Genomic DNA, 19,196 nt, shown 5'->3' on the forward strand with positions numbered 1-19,196 from the left:
TTCCTCATTTCAAGGATGTTATATAAATGGAATCATACATTATGTAATCTTTTAGGACTGGAGTTATTTCTCTTATTGTGATTCTCTGGCGAATCATACAGGTTACTGCATATATCCACAGTTCACTCCTTTCTGTTGTTGGGTAGTACTTCGTGATGCAAATGTACCATGATTTGTTTAAACATTCACCCATTGGAGGACATCTGGTTTGTTTCCAGCTTTGGGCTGTTATAAATAAGTTACTCTAAATATTCACAGATTTTTGTGTGAACATAGTGTTTGCTTCTCAGATAAATTTCTGGGTTGTAAGATAGTTGCATGTATAGTTTTAAAACTGTTTTCCAGAGTGGCTATGCCATTCTACATTTCCACCAGAAAAGTATGAATGATCCAGTTTCTCAGCATCCTCATCAGCATTTGGTAGTGTCACCATTCTTTATTTTAGCCCTTCTGATGGATGTGTAGTGATATCGAGGTATTAATTTGCAGTTCCACCTATTAAGATGCAGAACATATTTTCATGAGGGCCTTTTTTCCTTATAGCTTTTTGAGGTAGAGTTTACGTGCAGCACTTTGCAAGGTTAAGGTGTACAGTATAATGACTTGGCTTACATACCTGATGAAATGATTATCACAATAAATTTAGCACATATCCATCATATCATATACATAAAACACTAAAGAAATAGAGAAAAAAGTTTTTTCTGATAAGAATTCTTACCATTTACTCTCTTAATAAATTTCATGTATCACATACCGTGGTGTTGATTATATTTATCATGTTGTACATTACATCTCAGGTATTTATCTTATAACTAGAAGTTTGTACCTTTTGAATCCTTTCATAAGTTAAAGGGTCCTTTACAATTTATGATTCTGGCCAAAAAATTTACACTTATCTGTCTAGTCTAGTCTCTGAAGCTTGAGCTGTATCATTTACTATTTGGGTCACATGTAGGAGTAGATTTCAGACCACTGGAGTACAGAATTGCTAGCCAGGGTAGAAGTCCTCATGCATATTGGTAAAATCTAGTGCTTGACTGAGTTGGAAAGACCTGATGATAAGAGTCAAACTGCACATCATGTTTGGAAGCATGGGGGGGGGGGCGCATCTGATTGTACAACAATTATCTCACATGTGTATGCAAAGGACATGTGTCTTGTTTATGATTACCAGTTGCTCTCAGTTGCTTTCTGAATACCATCATTGTCATTCAGTCACTAAGTCCTGTCCAACTCTTTGCAACCCCATGGACTGGAGCACACCAGGCTTCCCCATCTTTCACTATCTCCTGGAGTTTGCTCAGATTCATGTCCATTGAGTTAGTGATGCCATCCAGCCATCTCATGCTCTTGTCACCCCCTTCTCCTCCTGTCTGCAATCTTTCCCAGCATCAGGGTCTTTTTCAATGAGTTGGCTCTTCACATCAGGTGGCCAAAGTGTTGGAGCTTCAGCTTCAGCATCAGTCCTTGCAATATAATTTCTGAATATAACTGGCCTGATTTTGGAGTACAAAGACACTGAATTGAACTAAATCACATAATAGGTTTTGCATAGCTTTACAAAAAAAGTAATTGGTCTGTACTCATATCATTAATCCCTTGTTCCTTCCCATTCCTGATATATCTTGGGTTTCTTTGAAGCTCTGGGAGAAACCAGAAGTATCAGCTAATTGTTAAGGCTTGAAGTCTAATTAAGGCATATAAGTATGTTGGAGTTTATACTATTTCTGTATTGATTATATAGGGGCTTCCCCAGGGGTTCAGTGGTAAAGAATCCTCCTGCAATGCAGGAAACACAGCAGGAGCTCTGGGTTTGATCCCTGGACGAGGAAGATCCTCTGGAGAAGGAAATGGCAACCCACTCCAGTATTCTTGCTCGGAAAATCCCGTGGACAGAGAAGCCTGGTGGGTTACAGTCCATGGGGTTGCAAAAGAGTTGGATAGGACTTACTGCCTAAACAACAGCAAAATTGATTATAAAAAGGGAATGTATTGTTAAATTTGAGATGAATTGCAGTACCCTTTGCATTCGTTGATTTGGATATATAATCCATACCAGATGAGCCTAAGACTCGATGATAAATTCAACAATTAGAAAGATTGATAACTAGTGTAATTATTTGAGAAAGGTGATAGAAACTCAATGGTGTGGGAAATTGTTAGAGTAATGCCCCCTAAAGAATCATGCCTCCCTGTATCTACACTTATGAGTAGTCTACAGTTCCCCCCCAACCCCTCCACTACTGGGCTTAGCCATGTAACTTGCTTTGGGCTGAGCAGACCCACATTCAGGACAGGGAACCAGGTAGCTCATTGCCACAGATTGAAACTCATCAGTAGACCTGATTGAAGGCAAGCCTAAAACTCAGTGGATTTAGATGAGTTAGACGCACCTTCAGGTTGAATATTTAATTGGCTTCAATGAAGATTCAATTGGGTAGATCTCAGTGGGACTTTCAGAAATAACTCAAAGACATTTACAGTAGTTAAAAGTATGACTAAAAGTTTACTTATATTTGAGGAAGCTGAATCATTAGGTTCAGTTCTTCCATCAAATGCAGAGACACAGTTCATAAAAGAGAAGAAGAAGAAAAAGGCAGTCTTGGAACAGTAGGCTATTTCTCCACTCCTCACTTTGGGAAAAGGGAAGCTATCAAAAACAAAAAAAACCCTAAAAGAGCATGTTGACAGGATTGTTAAGGAAATCAGTTTCAATTACTTATGAATTTTCTGATAGATCTTGTGGCTTTATATGATGAATATATGTGATAAGCTAATTTTGTGTAATGTCTTGTCAGTTTACCACCACCTGTTATTTTCCTCATTATAATGCCTTACCAGGAACTGAGAGGGGAGCTGTTGAGTAGGTTCTTGTAGATTGTTATGTCTTGGGGGTGCAGAGGACATGTAGCCAAAGTTTTCACTAAATGAGAACTAGTGACCAGAATGTATGAAAGACATGCCAGAGAGCATGAGGCTTAAAAGAGGAAAACTTTTTATCCACATTAAATAACAAAATCTGGAAGGAATAGAAGAGAGTGTGGAGGATGCTGCTCCATCTCCTGACCTTGAGGTGTGTCAGCGTTCATCTGAGGAGTCTGTAATGGAAGCAGCACCCTTAGTGGTGAGGCAGGTCTGAGGTAAAGAAAAGGAGGAATGTTTAGCAGAACAGTTAAAGATGTAAGGTTGTTTGTCAGCCATGAATCAGGGGTTTCATGAGCCACAGGAGAAAATGCTGGGAAGAAAGGGAATCGTTGAATGATGGATTAGATGAGAGCAGTCAAAACACAGCAGAGATGACCAAAGATGGTGACCAAGGATACTGAAGGGTTGTTGCTGGACCACGAAACACGCCGGGATTCTTGGCCTCCAGAGAAGAATTCAATCCGGGGCCAGAGACGAGGCTTGATTGCTCAGAGCTTTTGTGTAATATAGAGTTTTATTGAAGTATAAAAGAGATAGAGAAAGCTTTTCACATAGATATCAGAAGGGGCAGAGAGAGTGCCCACCCCCCCACCCCCCGCTAGTCTGTAGCTGGATGTTATATAGCTACTAGCAGTCTGCTAATTAAAGAAAGGAAATGTCTCAAAACTCAGAGAATGGCACCAGGCCCCTCACCCACAAGATACATTTTGAGATAATCTTAGCACCAGGTGAGTCATCCCAGGCCATAAAACAATTGACATGAATCTTGAAAAAAGGCAGACTCCCATACAAATATATAGTTTCATTAACATAGATTAGGAGAACAGTGTATGAGTATAACATACTGGTTTGTCAAGTTGGTTCTGAGCCTTTAGGCAGAACGATTGAAGACAGAGTCTGGGGTAAATACATAGCACATTAACATAGCTTAAGAGAAACATTTCCATAAGAAAAATATATCGGTTAGCTCAAGGTTTGAGAAGAGTTAAGTTCAGGTGGAACCAGGTGTCCTTATGGCAGCACAGAATTTTAAGAGAAACCTCTTTTTAAATTTGTATAGAGAAGGGGGAAAAAATGTAACACTAGTTTGTTTCTTCCTGCCGCTTAAGAGAGAAAAAATAGACGTCTGACACTTGCAGCCTATTTCCTTCATTTGGAGACCTCTGGCCTTCCTGCCTGCTATCCTCTCAATACCAAAGATTTCCTTGGGTAAAAAGATTCCAACAGTCCCCAAGAGATGAGAGAAGCACTCAGTTCTGTCATGAGTCAGCCTATCATATTGATCCATGTTGACCCCTCAAAAGGAGTGTAGGCCTGGCAGTTCCTCTAAGTAGAAGTAGTAGGAACATTTTTCTTTAAAACATAAATGTACATATTAACATTTATTTCTGGTACAATCTGGAAGTTTTATTTTCTTCCAAACATTCATAATTTTTGTATTTTAGCTATTAAATCATATATGCACTAAAAATCATTACCTGATTTTTTTAAATTTATGAAATGATTTAGATAATTTACAAGTGACACCATGACTATATCAGTAATTCTATATTTAATAATTTTCTTGTTTCTTTTTTCTAGAAAGGGTGCTTTGCTGGAGAACTCCAAATGTTGAATAAAAATACAGTAAGAACTTTACTGAAACTTCCAAAGCCTTGTGCGCACATTTCATGTAACTTTGCTCTGATATTGTTTTTATTCTTTTGTTACACTTCCAGTCACTGTTTGAGTTAATGTAAACATATTAAAGAGAAAGTATAATATTTGCTCAAAAAATCATCTCTACTTTAAAAAAAAAAATTGCTGCTATCTTACTGCTAAATGGTGAACACAAAAATTAGAAATCGTTGGGTAAGAGAGTAAAATGCATCTCCTTGCTGCTTTGACTGTATAGCCTCAGGTTCCTCACTTGCAGAATTGAGGAAGAATTATTTTCCTCCTTGAGCAGTCTCTAAATTGGTGTTTACAGTTCTTACTGAATTTCTTTTTAAGTACTTAAAAATTATCTTGATTAATTGATCATCCATTCTGAGAGGCTTCTCCTTCCAAAAGCCAAATTGAGGACAAGGAACATAAAAAAAGAATGAAGAACATTTGAGGTCATAACCTCTGATTCCCTCCTTCATTTCACATATGAGCAAGCTGAGGTTCAGAGAGATGAAATCACTTTTTCCAAATAAAAAATTTATCTTAAAATGAAAGTGGAGATGGGAAAAGTGTGAATAAATACTTAAAACATATATATGTGGCCATGAATACATATGTATGTATATATCTCAGCATAATTCTGTTAACAATTTTAAATTGATATTTTTCATATCTTCATCATATAATATTCCATAACTTTAACATAAAAATGTTGTTTTAACATTTCCAGAACACCATAGATTCTTACATAGCAATTACTTCTGTAAAATTTTTTAAATGAAGAGATTCATGCTTTGGTTTTTCTAATTTAAAGATTTGTGAAGTAAAAATATCACTCTATTCAAATATCTTTCTGATCAAATAATAAAATAAATTTGGCATGTTTAGTTTATCTGCAGGGTGGAGGTGGAATTTATGTTCTCCTATGGAAACTTTGGTTATGGATTTTCACATCAGGTTAGTTTCCCTCTTTTAAAAATAATTCTGTTGCAGCTCTTTAGTCATATAATCCTCCTGAGCCTCTTCCCTTTCCAGTTTGATATGTTCTTTAAAATAAATATTTTTAAAAAGAATGACATTTTTCTCTAGTCTAAGGAGAAGTGAAACTTCACCATTGTTTATACATTTTTAAACAATGATATTTTATTCAGGATGTCTTTATTTTAAAACTTTTGTGTGTTAGTGTCTGTGTACAAACATACTTATGTGAAAACAAAGTTAAATATTCAAGAAGTGAGTGTGTATTTTTATATCTAAAAAAAATCATTAAAATGGAATCATTTATGTTATTCAGATATTTTGTACTCTAGTCACATGGAGTCCTTTCTCACTATGATTGTTTTCAGTGTCAACTCTTCTTGATTCATCAAGAAAGTAATATGCCCAAAGAAGATATCTTTCTAGCTTAAGCCTACCTCTTTAAATTTACTATGTGTATCCAAAGTTGCAGTGAAGATTTTTATACATTAGCCTTTATCCTGTTCTTTCATTTTGTCCTTAGGCTGGATTTCTATAGTGGAAATTATTGTCAGTAATGACCTTTTCAAGGAATTGGTCTAGAAAAATCTACCCAATAATCTACCAACATATATTCTTATTAAGTATTTGAAAGGACTGTTGATATCTCTGGATATTGTCACAGCTTTGGGGCATTTATAAATCCAGTCTCATTAGTACTTCTGTTGTATAGAAGAAAGGACCCCTATCCTTTACATATAATCTTTAATTTTCAGCTTTTACTATTTTTTATACTCTTGGTTTTTTAAATTAGGAATTTAGAGTCAGTAGATCAGTCTCATTAAATAAGTCTACTGCTGGTTAACTCGGAAATCCCTATAAAATGCATTTTTAAGTTTTACCTATGGTATATCATTATTTTTTTAATACATTTTGGATCACAAGTAGGTAGTGTAGTGATGAAAGCTGTTAGACACAAGCTTTTTTTCTTTTTTCCTTTGATTTTCCTTCTGTCCATTCTGGCTATTTTCTTATCATGAATTGGGCCTTATAGGGATTCTTAATTGTTTAGTCCTTTTGTTACAGTCACAGGTCATGAACACTAACTTCTGAGGTAGGTGTTGTGTGAATGTAACATATAACAATCCCAGAGATAGATCCTTTTCAAATAAAACTGGGCAGGTATTGCCTTTTATTTAGGTGGATTCTACTAAAAACTAGGAACGAAGGCATTATAAGGAAAAGAGTGGGAAGTTTAATAAAAGTTCTACTTGATTTTATGTCTGTGAACTTTTCAGTTACATATCCCCTACTTACCTAACATGGTAACGTATAAAGAGTACTTGCACTGAGGAGATAAAGTTACAGTCAAACCCTGGCTCTCATGCCTATTGGGTAGCCCTTGAGCAAATTACTGATCGTTAGTATTACCTGTAAAATAGAGATACTTATCTACCTCATAGAATTATTGAGAGGATTAAATAATATTGAAGATGTAAAATTCTTGACAGATACTTAATGCTCAATGTTAATTCTTTCTTTCTCTCTTAATTAATTTCCTCCTTTTATATATATGGGCTTCCCTTGTGGCTCAGCTGGTAAAGAATCTGCGTGCCATACGGGAGACCTGGGTTCGATCCCTGGGTTGAGAACATCCCCTGGAGAAGGGAAAGGCTACCCACTCCAGTATTCTGGCCTGGAAAATTCCATGAACTGTATACTCAGTGCTCAATGTTAATTCTTTCTTCCTCTCTTAATTCATTTCCTCCTCATTTCATTATATTAAATAATTTTATATATATATATGTGTGTGTATATATATATATATAATTTAAGTCCAGGAAATAGTCATATTAGGATGAACTGAAGTTGTGACTAAACAGTGTTAATATGTACTTATTACTTTCTTCAGTTAAAACCTCTTCAGAAAATTATTAAGCCATCTATGTTTATGGATATTGCACCACCTCCAGAAAGAACAGACCCTGTGACGTAAGTGTTAAAGTCTTATTAAAAGTCATTTAAAACATGTAATCCATCTGGTGGAACATCTTGATTGTTTTTAAGACATGTCCAGAATGAGCTAGTCTCCAAGGTAAAGAAAGCAGTGAATTGTTTTGCCTCAGGTGGAAGATATTTTGAGTTTCTGGATGTAGCCCTGGAGAGAGTAGTTGAGGAGGTCTGGAGATAAGAAGAGAAGGGTTGTCAACTTTGTGACTGAAGGTCGGAAGGGAGTGGAAGTCTAGTGAGGAAGTTGGCCAGTGAGATATTCCTTTTGTAGAAAGAGGTGAGGAACTTTTAAGATCAAGGTGCCTAATAGTTGCATTTTCTGTTCTGCAGTGTGGTAGCATTATGCCCATTTCCACACACTCCGTTTGTTACTTCTAAATTTTCAGAAAAAAGCTTATGGTCAAAAAATGTCGTTAGGAGGCCAAAACTAACTTAAAATATAGTATGTAAATTAGTCTTGAAATTTCAACAGTAAAGATAGATCAAAGAAAAATGAGCACCTGAGAGAGATATTTAATCTATGGTGCTATGCAAGAATAAAGAATAGAAAATACCTGAAATGGGATTGAGGAAATTCGGTATAGACTAGGAAATTATATTCTGAAGAGTTGATTGTCCTGTCAACACTGAGCATTATCATTAAAAATAAATTTTGTCCATTTGGTATTGGTGATTTGTTGAAATGGTAAAGTTTAACATTTTTCTTATGTTTATTGATTGTTATTTCATGTCCATCCACTGATTGAATAGACACTTATTGAATGTTTGCTGTACCCCACGTTTAATGCAAAGGTAGCATGTAAAAAATATGGTGATAGGAATGAGATGGAGCCCTCCTAGAGATAAACATGAGGTCCGTGGGACACAGCCAGGGCGCCTCCTGTACTTTTTAGGGGAGTTAGGAGGAAAGTATGAAGTGAGGATCCACAGAAGAAAAAGCGCTGGACATAGGACTTGGAAGGCGAGTAGTGGTGCACCAGGCGGGTTGTGTAAGGCTGAGGAGACACACTCCCTGACGAGGGCACGTGAGCAGACGGTGGGAGCCACGGGAGGCTGTGTTTCCATGGAGAGCAGTGCCTGGTTAGTGGTGGGTTGCCAGGGACACAGGAATAAGGCAGGGAGCAGTAGGAGCTGGGCTGGAGCAGCAGTCCAGGCGAGACGTAGCAGTCAGGAGGTCAGGCCCCAGAACCAGACTATGTGGGCTCTCCCATGGGCCAGCTGTGCAACCTCGAGCAAGTTACTTCGGCCCTTTGTGCTTCATCTGTTGAACGGAATAAAAATAACAGCTGCCCAGGTGAGTTATTGTAATGTTAAATAAGGTACGTATAAAGCACTTGGAACATGGTAGCAAATAACAAAATTGTCAGTTGTTAACTACTTACTGAAGTAATGAATGTTTTATCACCACCCTCATCATTGTAAGTTTATGCTTCTCAAATGTGAGTGAAGCTTACTGTTTTGAGCCCTCCCACATGTGGCGGGGCAACGCAAAGGCACTGGAAAATATGGTGCATCTTTCTGGAGTGTTACCTTGCTCATAGATTTTGAAAGGGAAAATGTTATTTTAAAATTAACATCCTCATATTATATAGTAGAATTTAAAAGTCACATAAATTTTCAAGAGAGCAAAACGATTGATTCCAGGAAATGATGTGGTTTGTGTCTGATTGCATTAAGCTACGCTTCCAGACACCTTCACTGTCCTCTACCCACAGGAGTTCTTTGTTGGGAAAATTTGGAAATACTTCAGATATAGAGCTGTTGAAGAATTTGAAGCGAGGTCAATAGGATTGAATATAGACAGAACTGGTTTAGTATTGGAGATCAAGGACTGGAGGGAGCTATCGCAGTAGTCTACACGAGAGGTACTGACAGTCTGGAAGAAGGCAATGGCTAGATGGGTATGACGGTTAATTCTGTGTGTCAGCTTGACTGGGCCATGGGTTCCCAGATATTTGGTCAAACATCATTCTGGATGTTTTTGTAAGAGTGTTTTGAATGAGATTAACATTTAAATCAGTAGACTGAGTAAAGCAGGTTGCCCTCATTGGGTAGGCTTCATCCAACCAGTTGAAAGCCTGAATAGAACAAAGAACTCTGCCCTTTCCGTGAGTAGGAGAGAATTCCTCCTTCCCAGTAATAGCCTTTGACTGAAATGTTGGCTTTTTCCTGCCTTTGGACTTGAATGGAAACATCAGATCTTCCTGGATCTGGAGCCTGAACTTCTCTCTCTTTCTCCCCTGCACCCCCCACCCCTTCTCTCCAGCTTACTTGTTTTGTTTCTCTGAATGCCTCTCACTAATACAGATTTTGATACTGAGAGTGGCTTGAGAGAAACAGAAGTTTAAGGTTGAGTTTTCTGAATTAGTTCTGAGTTTTCTGAAGTTAGCTCTCTAATCTGATTAGATTTAAAGACTCTAATGACTCAATTTCTAGTGGTAAAGAGACACTGATACTCCTCAGCACGACCTGGCAATAGCAATGTGAAAAATATCACCATTGGATATCCTTAATCAACAATTTATAAGCAAAGATATGAGTGACTATATATTTGATACTTCCAAACATTTTTGTCAAACTAGTGAACATAATGAGTTTGCTCAAGGATTCAAATTCCCAGCTCAAGCCCAGTGTAAATGACCTGAAATCATCCATGTGTGTTCTGAAGGAGACCCTGAGCTCCTGTAGCCATAATACTAAGATTACTGACAATCAAAGGCAGAATTTCATCTTGCAGCTGGCTGAACTACAAGGCGAGTTGAGCTCCCAGCTTCACAAGGTGTCAACTTTTAAAGTGAAAGTATTGATTGGGACTAAGTGGAACCTTCAAGTTAGAATGGGAAAATAGAAAATCTTGATGAAACTGGGGACACTGAGCCCACAAATTCTGATATACCTCCTTTGCCAGTAACGTCTTTATCCGTAGCAAAAGTGAAAGTGGGCTTTCTGCCTCCATCTCAGAAGATTAACTCTGTATTGCTTGAGGAAATAGTAATCTTCCTCTTCTGAGGCAGTTGCCATGCAAGATGATGTTGATTCTCCTCAAGACTCACCCTCGCAACCCCTCTTTGCTTTTAGGCTTATAACTAGATGCAAGTCCCAGCAAGCTCCTAAAGGTGAGGTTCAAAGTGTGACCCACGAGGAAGTGCATTACACTCTAAAAAGAACTGCCTGAGTTTTCTCATTTATATATACAAAAATCCAGGGGATGTGTAAGGATATTTAACGTATGGTGTAATGGTGGCAGGACTATTAAGTTGGATCATATAAAAAATTTACTGACATGGGCTGACTAAGTAGAGATTCTGTGTTAATTCAGCTTGAGGGGTTACATAGAACTCTTTACAGTGTGTTGGTTACTGAAACATGGACCAAAAGATAACCCACTATGAATGAACTGAAAAACCAGACCTAATTTAGTTTAATGTAGAGGAAGGGATTCGGAGGTTTAGGGAGATTATAGTGTTAGAGGGGATTTGTCGTTTAAGACCTACTTATTCTGGGAGGCTGCAGAAGGCACACTGATTTTTATGAAGCTGAGAAAAAAGTTTGTGAGGGAATCCCCACCCTTGAAGAGCCCTGTGATTGCTCTTCTCTGAGTAGACTTTGCAGTGGGAACTGCAGTCATCAGAAAGGAAAACCTAAATGAATTGGGAGGAATTGGATCCCAGCATCACAAGGTAGGTGTGGGTACTGTGCTGGACAGCAGAGTCCAAGCAGCAAACAGAGTAGTCTGACTCATGCAGAACCATGGCATTGGATAGTCGATCATGGTATTCCTGGAAACAGAATATACAGGAAGTCTACTAAATTCTTGCTTGATCTGTATTAGCATTGAAGTTCTAGATCAAGTGAACAAAAGTAACCTAAATCATAAAAGATGATGCTGTGAAAATGCCACCCCCAGTATGCCAGCAAATTCGGAAAACTCTGCAGTGGCCGCAGGACTGGAAAATGTCAGTTTTCATTCCAATCCCAAAGAAAGGCAATGCCAAAGAATGTTCAAACTGCTGCACAGTTGCCCTAATCTCACACGCTAGCAAAGTAATGTTCAAAATTCTCCACGCTAGGCTTCAACAATACGTGAACCAAGAACTTCCAGATGTTCAAGCTGGATTTAGAAAAGGCAGAAGAACCAAAGATCAAATTGCCAACATCCGTTGGATCATAGAAAAAGCAAGAGAATTCCAGATAAACATCTGCTTCATTTAAAGCCTTTGACTGTGTGGATCACAACAAACTGTGGAAAATTATTCAAGAGATGGGAATACCAGACCACCTTACCTGCCTCCTGACAAACCTGTGTGCAGGCCAAGAAGCAACAGTTAGAACCGGACATGGAACAACAGACTGGTTCCAAATTGGGAAAAGAGTATGTCAAGGCTCTATATTCTCACCCTGCTTATTTAAATTATATGCAGAGTACACCATGCGAAATGTCGGGCTGGATGAAGCACAAGTTGGAATCAAGATTGCCAGGAGAAATATCAGTAACTTCAGATGTGCAGATGACACCACCCTTATGGCAGAAAGTGAAGAGGAACTAAAGAGCTTTTTGATGAAAGTGAAAGAGGAGAGTGAAAAGGCTGGCTTAAAACTGAACATTCAAAAAATGAAGATCATGGCATCTGGTCCCATCACTTCATGGCAAATAGATGGGGAAACAATGGAAACAGTGAGAGAATTTATTTTCTTGGGCTCCAAAATCTCTGCAGATGGTGACTGCAGTCATGAAATTAAAAGACACTTGCTCCTTGAAAGAAAAGCTATGACCAACCTCGACAGCATATTACAAAGCAGAGACATCACTTTGCCGACAAATGTCCATCTAGTCAAAGCTATGGTTTTTCAGTAGTCATGTATGGATGTGAGAGTTGGGCCATAAAGAAAGTGAGTGCCGAAGAATTTATGCTTTTGAACTATGGTGTTGGAGAAGACTCTTGAGAGTCTCTTGGACTGCAAGGAGATCAAACCAGTCAATCCTAGAGGAAATCAATCCTGAATGTTCATTAGAAGGACTGATGCTGAAGGTGAGCCCCAATACTTTGGCCACCAGATGCAAAGAGCCAACTCATTGGAAAAGACCCTGATGCTAGGAAAGATTGAAGGCAGGAGGAAAAGGTGACAACAGAGGACGAGATTGTTGAATGGCATCACTGAATCAATGGCCATGAATTTAAGCAAGCTCTGGGAGATGGGGAAGGACTCAGAGGCCTGGCATGTTGCAGTCCATGGGGTCACAAAGAGTTGGACACGATTGAGCAGCTGAACAACAACAAAATGTCACTGTTATCTACCACTTAGAATAGGGGCTTAGAGAGAGAAGGTGGTCAAGGAAGTTTTAACTCTGATTTATCTCACAGGGGACCCAGCTGGTCCCCAAATCCATCCTTTAGTTATTTTCTCAGTTCTAGAATGCACAAATAGACATATTCAGCAGTTGGTGAATATCTCCCTTGACCTGTGGAATGAGGGATGTTATAGTGGGAAAGACCAAATGGAAGTCACTAGAGGTTCCAATGGTAAACCAAAAGTAATACTATATTACTGGAGGGATAGCAGAGATTTGTACCACCATAAGGATTTGAAAGATGTAGAGATGGTGGTTCCCATCACATCCCCATTCAACTCACTTATCTTGCCTGTGCTGAGACAGATGTATCTTGGAGAATGACAGTAAATGATTGTAAGCTTAACCAGGTGGTGACTCCAAATGCAACTGCTGTACTAGATGTGGTTTCATTGCTTGAGTGAATTAACACATCTTCAGTACCTGGCCTGCAACTCTTGATTTGACAAATGCTTTTTTTCTCCATATTTGCTAATAAAGACCATCCATAATAGTTTTCTTTCCACAGGCAAGACCAGTAGTACACCTTCTCTGTCCTACCTCAGAGATATATCTCTTCCCAACTCTATAATTTAGTAGACAGGACTCTTGATTACTTTCTCTTATATAAGGTATCACACTGTCCCTTCCAGTGATGACATGCTGATTTGACCTAGTGACAGCACTAGTGTAGACCTATTGGTAAGATATTTGCATGTCAGAAGATGGGAAATGTCTAATAAAATTCAAGGGCTTTCTACCTCCCTAGTGGCTCAGATGGTAAAAAAAAAAAAATCTGCCTGCAGTGCAGGAGACCTGGGTTCAGTCTGTGGGTTGGGAAGATCCCCTGGGGAAGGGTGTGGCTACCCACTCCAGTATTCTTGCCTGGAGAATTCCATGGGCAGAGGAGCCTGGTGGGCTACAGTCCATGGGGTTGCAAAGAGCTGAACACGACTGAGCGACTCTGACACTTTTTTACTACTTAAGTGAAATTTTAGGGATCCAGACATGTGGCTTGTTAAGATATTCCTGCTGAGGTGAAGGGTAAGTTATTGTGTTTGGGCTCTCCTACAACCAAAAAACAGTCATACCACCTAGTGGGGTTCTTGAGTTTTGGAGACAACATATTCCTTTGGGTATGCTGCTCTGGCCAATTTACTCAGTAACCTGGGAAAAAAGTTTATGTGTGTGTGTATATATATATATATAATTTTTTGTTCTCTCATTTCCTTATCATGTAACATAACATGTATTCACTTTATATCATAATATTTAAGTATTGTTAACCTTATGTCATAGTTATTTAAATTTCAGGATATTAAGCAGAAGAGTAAACATCACCCAAGGGCTTTACGTCCTCTTATAGGGAAGGAGCTAGTGAGTTTTTGGCTGTATGTATGAAGGAGAGCTGTATCATGTAAGATGAATTATGACCTTTTTATTTTCTCATTTGTAAATAAAGCATGCTGTAAGGAGATGTTTATGGGTGCCAAGTTGACAAGGGGATGAACTTGTCATGGTTAATTTTTTGTGTCTACTTGACTGGGCCATGACATAAAGATTTGAACCTAGATATAGGGAGAGAAATCTGGGCTCAAATGCTTTCTACATCTCCCTAGAACTTCAGATCCTTCTCTCCGTTCTCATCTTTGCTACCCACAATCTTAGTAGTAGGAGTACTCAAAAGCCACTCTCTCAGTATTTCTGACTTCCTCTTTCCTAGCTCTGTTCTCTAGTGGTCCAATGTGGATATGTGAGCTTACAGTTTAAAACAGAAAGTGATTCAAAAGTAATAGCTAACATGAATTTTAGAAGTGTACTTTTGTATAATTTTGATATTTAACTTTATTATCATTTTCCAGAAATGTTATTATACCACAGCCAATAGCATATCCAGCATTCTTATCCCCAGACCTGAATGTTACTGTTGGGATGCCAACTACAACATCCCAGTCCAACCAGCCATCTGTTGTGCAACTTGAAAAACTTCAGCAAAAACCCCGGGAAAGGTAAAAAACCAAACCAAAACAAAACAAAATTTTCAGCTTATTTATGTATTATTTATATATTAATTTTTTCCTTTGAGACATGGGCTTGCTTTTAGTCTGGAAAACTTCATCATGGTGATATTTCATGTGCCCAGAGGTTATTCCAGAGTTTTGCTTTAGCATATATAAGGGTTTGTGGTAAAAAGTCAATGACATGGGAAAAAAAGGGGTGAGAATGCATTATAAGGGAGAAAGTATAATATTTGCTCTGCCTCTTCACTCAACAATAGATTTTATAGGTCTCTTATGGTCTTTTCTATATTTCCCATCTTTTTTTCTCTATGCTTTAGATATTTTCTTCTGACTGATCTTATAATCATTGAATCTTCTTTGTTCTTTATCTGTTGTTAAGCCAACTGAATTCTTAATTTCAGTTCTTTCCTTTTCAGTTATGGAATTCATAATTTATTTCATAGTGCCACTTTTCTGCCAAAATCCCCAATCTTATCTTTTAGTTCTTTGAACATAATAATCGTTGTTATTTCCAAGTTCATCCCTGATAACTTGATTATTTGGATTTCCTAAAAGTTTATTTCTGTTGTTGGCTTTTCTTCTCATAATTTTTAGTCATATTTTCTGTTCTCACATGTCTAGTTATTTTTATCAAGTGCCAAACATTGTATTTGAAAATCTGTAGAACTACTTTGAGGATCTTGATCATATATTTTTTACAGATAATATATAAATACATTTGCATCTGGTTGCCAGCTAGCCTAGGAACACTAAGCAATCCTAGATCATCTTAATTCAGTTGAGACTGAAGTGATTTGGGCTTTCATCCCTGTGAACAGTAGTCTTTTTATGGTTTACTGTGGATAGCTGGTGAGAAGTTGCTGTAAACCACAGAGAGCCCAGCCTGGCACTCTGTGATGACCTAGAGTGGTTGGATAGGGCAAGGGGAGGGAGGCTCAAGAGGGAGCAGATATGTGTATAATTATGGCTGATTTGTGTTGTTGTATGGCAGAAATCAACACAGCATTGTAAAGCAATTTTCCTCTAATTAAAAAATAAATTAAAAAAAAAAAAAGAGTGACACTAGTGCGAGGCACCCAGGGTCCAATATTTAAGGAGGCCTTTATTCTTGGGGAAGAACCCTTTAGGGTCCCAACTGAAACCCCAGGTGTTTACCACGGCTTCTCATCCTTAGCAGGGTCTTAACTCTGGTTTCCCTCATTCTTACATATTTATCTCAGAGCTCTTAACTCTTCATCACCACAAATACCTTGAAGGAAAATGGCTCCAAATTATGGGCTCAAAGTCTCCAGACTTCTTTTCTGTCTGGAATCTTGGATCTGAACATGCTTGCTGCCTTTATAAACTGACTGATGCTTCCAAACAAAAAAATTTTAAATATTTTGTCCAGTTTTTTTCAGTTGTCCAGTGAGATGGTATGTCTGAAGTAACCTGTTCCATCATTGCCAGAAATAGAACTCTTGAATATTTTAAAAATAGTGTTTATGTGTATGCATAGTTTACTTGACTTATAAATTAATTCACAAACATTGAATTGAGTCATCAAGAAACCTCTTTTTCCCTTAGTCATGTTTTATTCTTTTAATGACGTTTGTGCATGTGTGCTCATTTGCTTCAGTTGTGTCTGACTCTCCAAACCTATGGACTGCAGCCTTCCAAGCTCCTCTGTCCATGGGATTCTGCAGGCAGAAATACTGTAGTGAGTTGCCAGGGTTTCGTCCCCACTCAGGGATCAAACCCGCATCTCTTACGTCTCCTGCATGTAGGTGGATTCTTTACCACTTGTGCCATCTGGGAAGCCCTCAATAACATTTATTTATTTATAATTTTTATTGGAATATGGTTGATTTACAATTCTAAATTGTAAATTGATTGTCAACAAAGGTCCGTCTAGTCAAGGCTGTAGTTTTTCCAGTAGTCATGTATGGATGTGAGAGTTGGACTATAAAGAAAGCTGAGTGCCGAAGAATTGATGCTTTTGACCTGTGGTGTTGGAGAAGACTCTTGAGAGTCCCTTGGACTGCAAGGAGATCCAACCAGTCCATCCTAAAAGAGATTAGTCCTGTGTATTAATTGGAAGGAATGATGTTGAAGCTGAAACTCCAGTACTTTGGCCACCTGATGTGGAGAGCTGACTCATTTGAAAAGACCCTGATACTGGGAAAGATTGAGGGCAGGAGGAGAGGGCGACGATGGAGGATGAGATGGTTGGATGGCATCACCAACTCAATGGACATGGGTTTGGGTAGACTCCAGCAGTTGGTGATGGATAGGGAGGCCTGGTGTGCTGCAGTTCATGGGCTTGCAAAGAGTTGGACATGACTGAGTGACTGAACTGAACTGATTTACAATGTCTTGTTAGTAAACAAGACATTTTTGTCTCTTGTTATGGTCTTTGGCTGATTTATTTGGTTGTCCATTTTATTCTTTTAGCACTTTGAGTGTATGATTGCCACTTTCTTCTGGCCTACAAAGTTTCTGCTAAAAGATTTGTTCATAGTCTTATGGTGGCTTCTTTGTACATAGCAAATTGTTTTTCTCTTGCTGCTTTTAAGATTCTCTCCTTGTCTTTCATTTTTAGCAGTTTAATTTTAATGTTACTCAGTGTGAGTCTTTTGGATTACTTTTATTGGGAACCGTCTGGACTTCCTGGATCTGGTGTCTGCTTCTTTCCTCTGGTTAGGGAAGTTTTCAGTCATTATTTCTTTGCGTAGGCATTCTGTCCCTTTCTTTGTCTCTCCTTCTAGTTCCCTCCCCTGTAATAAATATATTGGTCTACTTGATGGTGTATCATAACTTCCTTAAGCTGTCTTCTCTCTTTTTCATCCTTTTCTGCTTCTCTGATTGGATTAATTTCATTGCTTTGTCTTCACATTCACTGATCCTTTCTTCTGAATCATCTGGTTTGCTCTTAATCTCTCTGTTGAATTTTTTTCAGTTATTGTATTCTTCAGCTCTGTGATTTCTGTTTGATACTTTCTAGTATTTTCTGCCTCTATGTGAAATTCTCACTTTGTTCATGAATTTTTCTTCTGACCTTGATGAACATCTTTATGAGCATTATTTTGATTTCTTTATCAGGTAAGCCACTTATTTCTGTTTCATTTATGTCTGTTTCTAGAGTTTTATCTTCTTCTTTTGTTTAGAACTTATGTTTCTGGAGTTTTATTCTTTTTTTTAGGACTTACTCCTCTCTTACTTCATTTTCCTAACTCTCCATGTTGGTTCCTGAACATTAGATAAAACAACCACCTCTGTTAGTTTTCCTATTGTGGTCTCATGTAGGAAATGAACCTTATCATCAGCCTAGTCCAAGTTCTTGGTTGTCCCTCACACCTTTGTGACTGTCCCAGTTACCTTCTTTGTTTTTAGTGACCTTCCCAAGACTTGAGGGTGTGTCAAGACTTGTCAGTATCCCAAATGGGAGGACTTCAGTCAGCACCTACACTCAGGCTGATTGGAAGGCTAACCCCCCAGGTAGATGCTGGTAAAGTATGTAGTTAGAACCCTTCCAAGGAGAAACTGGTAAGACTTTTTTTTCCTGTTCTCTCTGTGCTCCGTCTGTGTGTATACGCACATTGTTGGTAGCTCCTGTACCCATTAAGAACTTCTTCTTTGTGTGCTGTAGTCCTGTGGACTGGAAAATGCAAACCCTGTTGACTATGACATCAGGCAATCCGGGGACCTGTGCCTCCGATGGCAGCCACAAAATCTGGGGTGCCACTGTGTGTGCAAGCTCTTTCCTTGGGGATACTGGTGATCTGGATCAGGCTAGGAGAGAAGGGAGATGTGGAGTCTGCTAGCTTTCCTGGTTTCCTAGAAGCATGCTAAATTAGAGGCCTGACCCTCAAGCAGCAGCTTTTACAGAATTCAAGTAAGCATTTCTTGGGGAAGGACTGGGAGATGTACAAATTTGCATACACTGTGCTGAGCCTTGGGCAAACATCTATGGCAAGTCCTTCAGTTCAGTTCAGTTGCTCAGTCATGTCCGACTCTTTGCGACCCCATGAATCGCAGCACGCCAGGCCTCCCTGTCCATCACCAACTCCTGGAGTTTACTCAAATTCCTGCCCATTGGATCAGTGATGCCATCCAGTCATCTCATCTTCTGTCATCCCCTTTTCCTCCTGCCCCCAATCCCTCCCAGCATCAGGGTCTTTTCCAGTGAATCAACTCTTTGCCTGAGGTGGCCAAAGTATTGGAGTTTGAGCTTCAGCATCAGTCCTTCCAATGAACACCCAGGACTGATCACCTTTAGGATGGACTGGTTGGATATCCTTGCAGTCCAAGGGACTCTCAAGAGT

The 19,196-nt window shown here is 38.7% G+C and overlaps 1 protein-coding gene across 1 annotated transcript in view; it reads left to right on the top strand.

The window, feature by feature from the left end:
- C2CD6 (C2 calcium dependent domain containing 6) overlaps positions 1 to 19,196 on the top strand; it is a 143,896-nt gene that overhangs the window by 39,426 nt on the left and 85,274 nt on the right. Inside the window, exons 6-9 of the mRNA XM_061147983.1 lie at positions 4,510 to 4,554; positions 5,464 to 5,532; positions 7,445 to 7,524; positions 14,734 to 14,880. Coding sequence (XP_061003966.1) covers positions 4,510 to 4,554; positions 5,464 to 5,532; positions 7,445 to 7,524; positions 14,734 to 14,880 — 341 coding nt within the window. The remainder of the gene's footprint in view (positions 1 to 4,509; positions 4,555 to 5,463; positions 5,533 to 7,444; positions 7,525 to 14,733; positions 14,881 to 19,196) is intronic.

Source organism: Dama dama, chromosome 8 (genome assembly GCF_033118175.1).
Source record: "Dama dama isolate Ldn47 chromosome 8, ASM3311817v1, whole genome shotgun sequence".
NCBI classification, from domain to species: domain Eukaryota; kingdom Metazoa; phylum Chordata; class Mammalia; order Artiodactyla; family Cervidae; genus Dama; species Dama dama.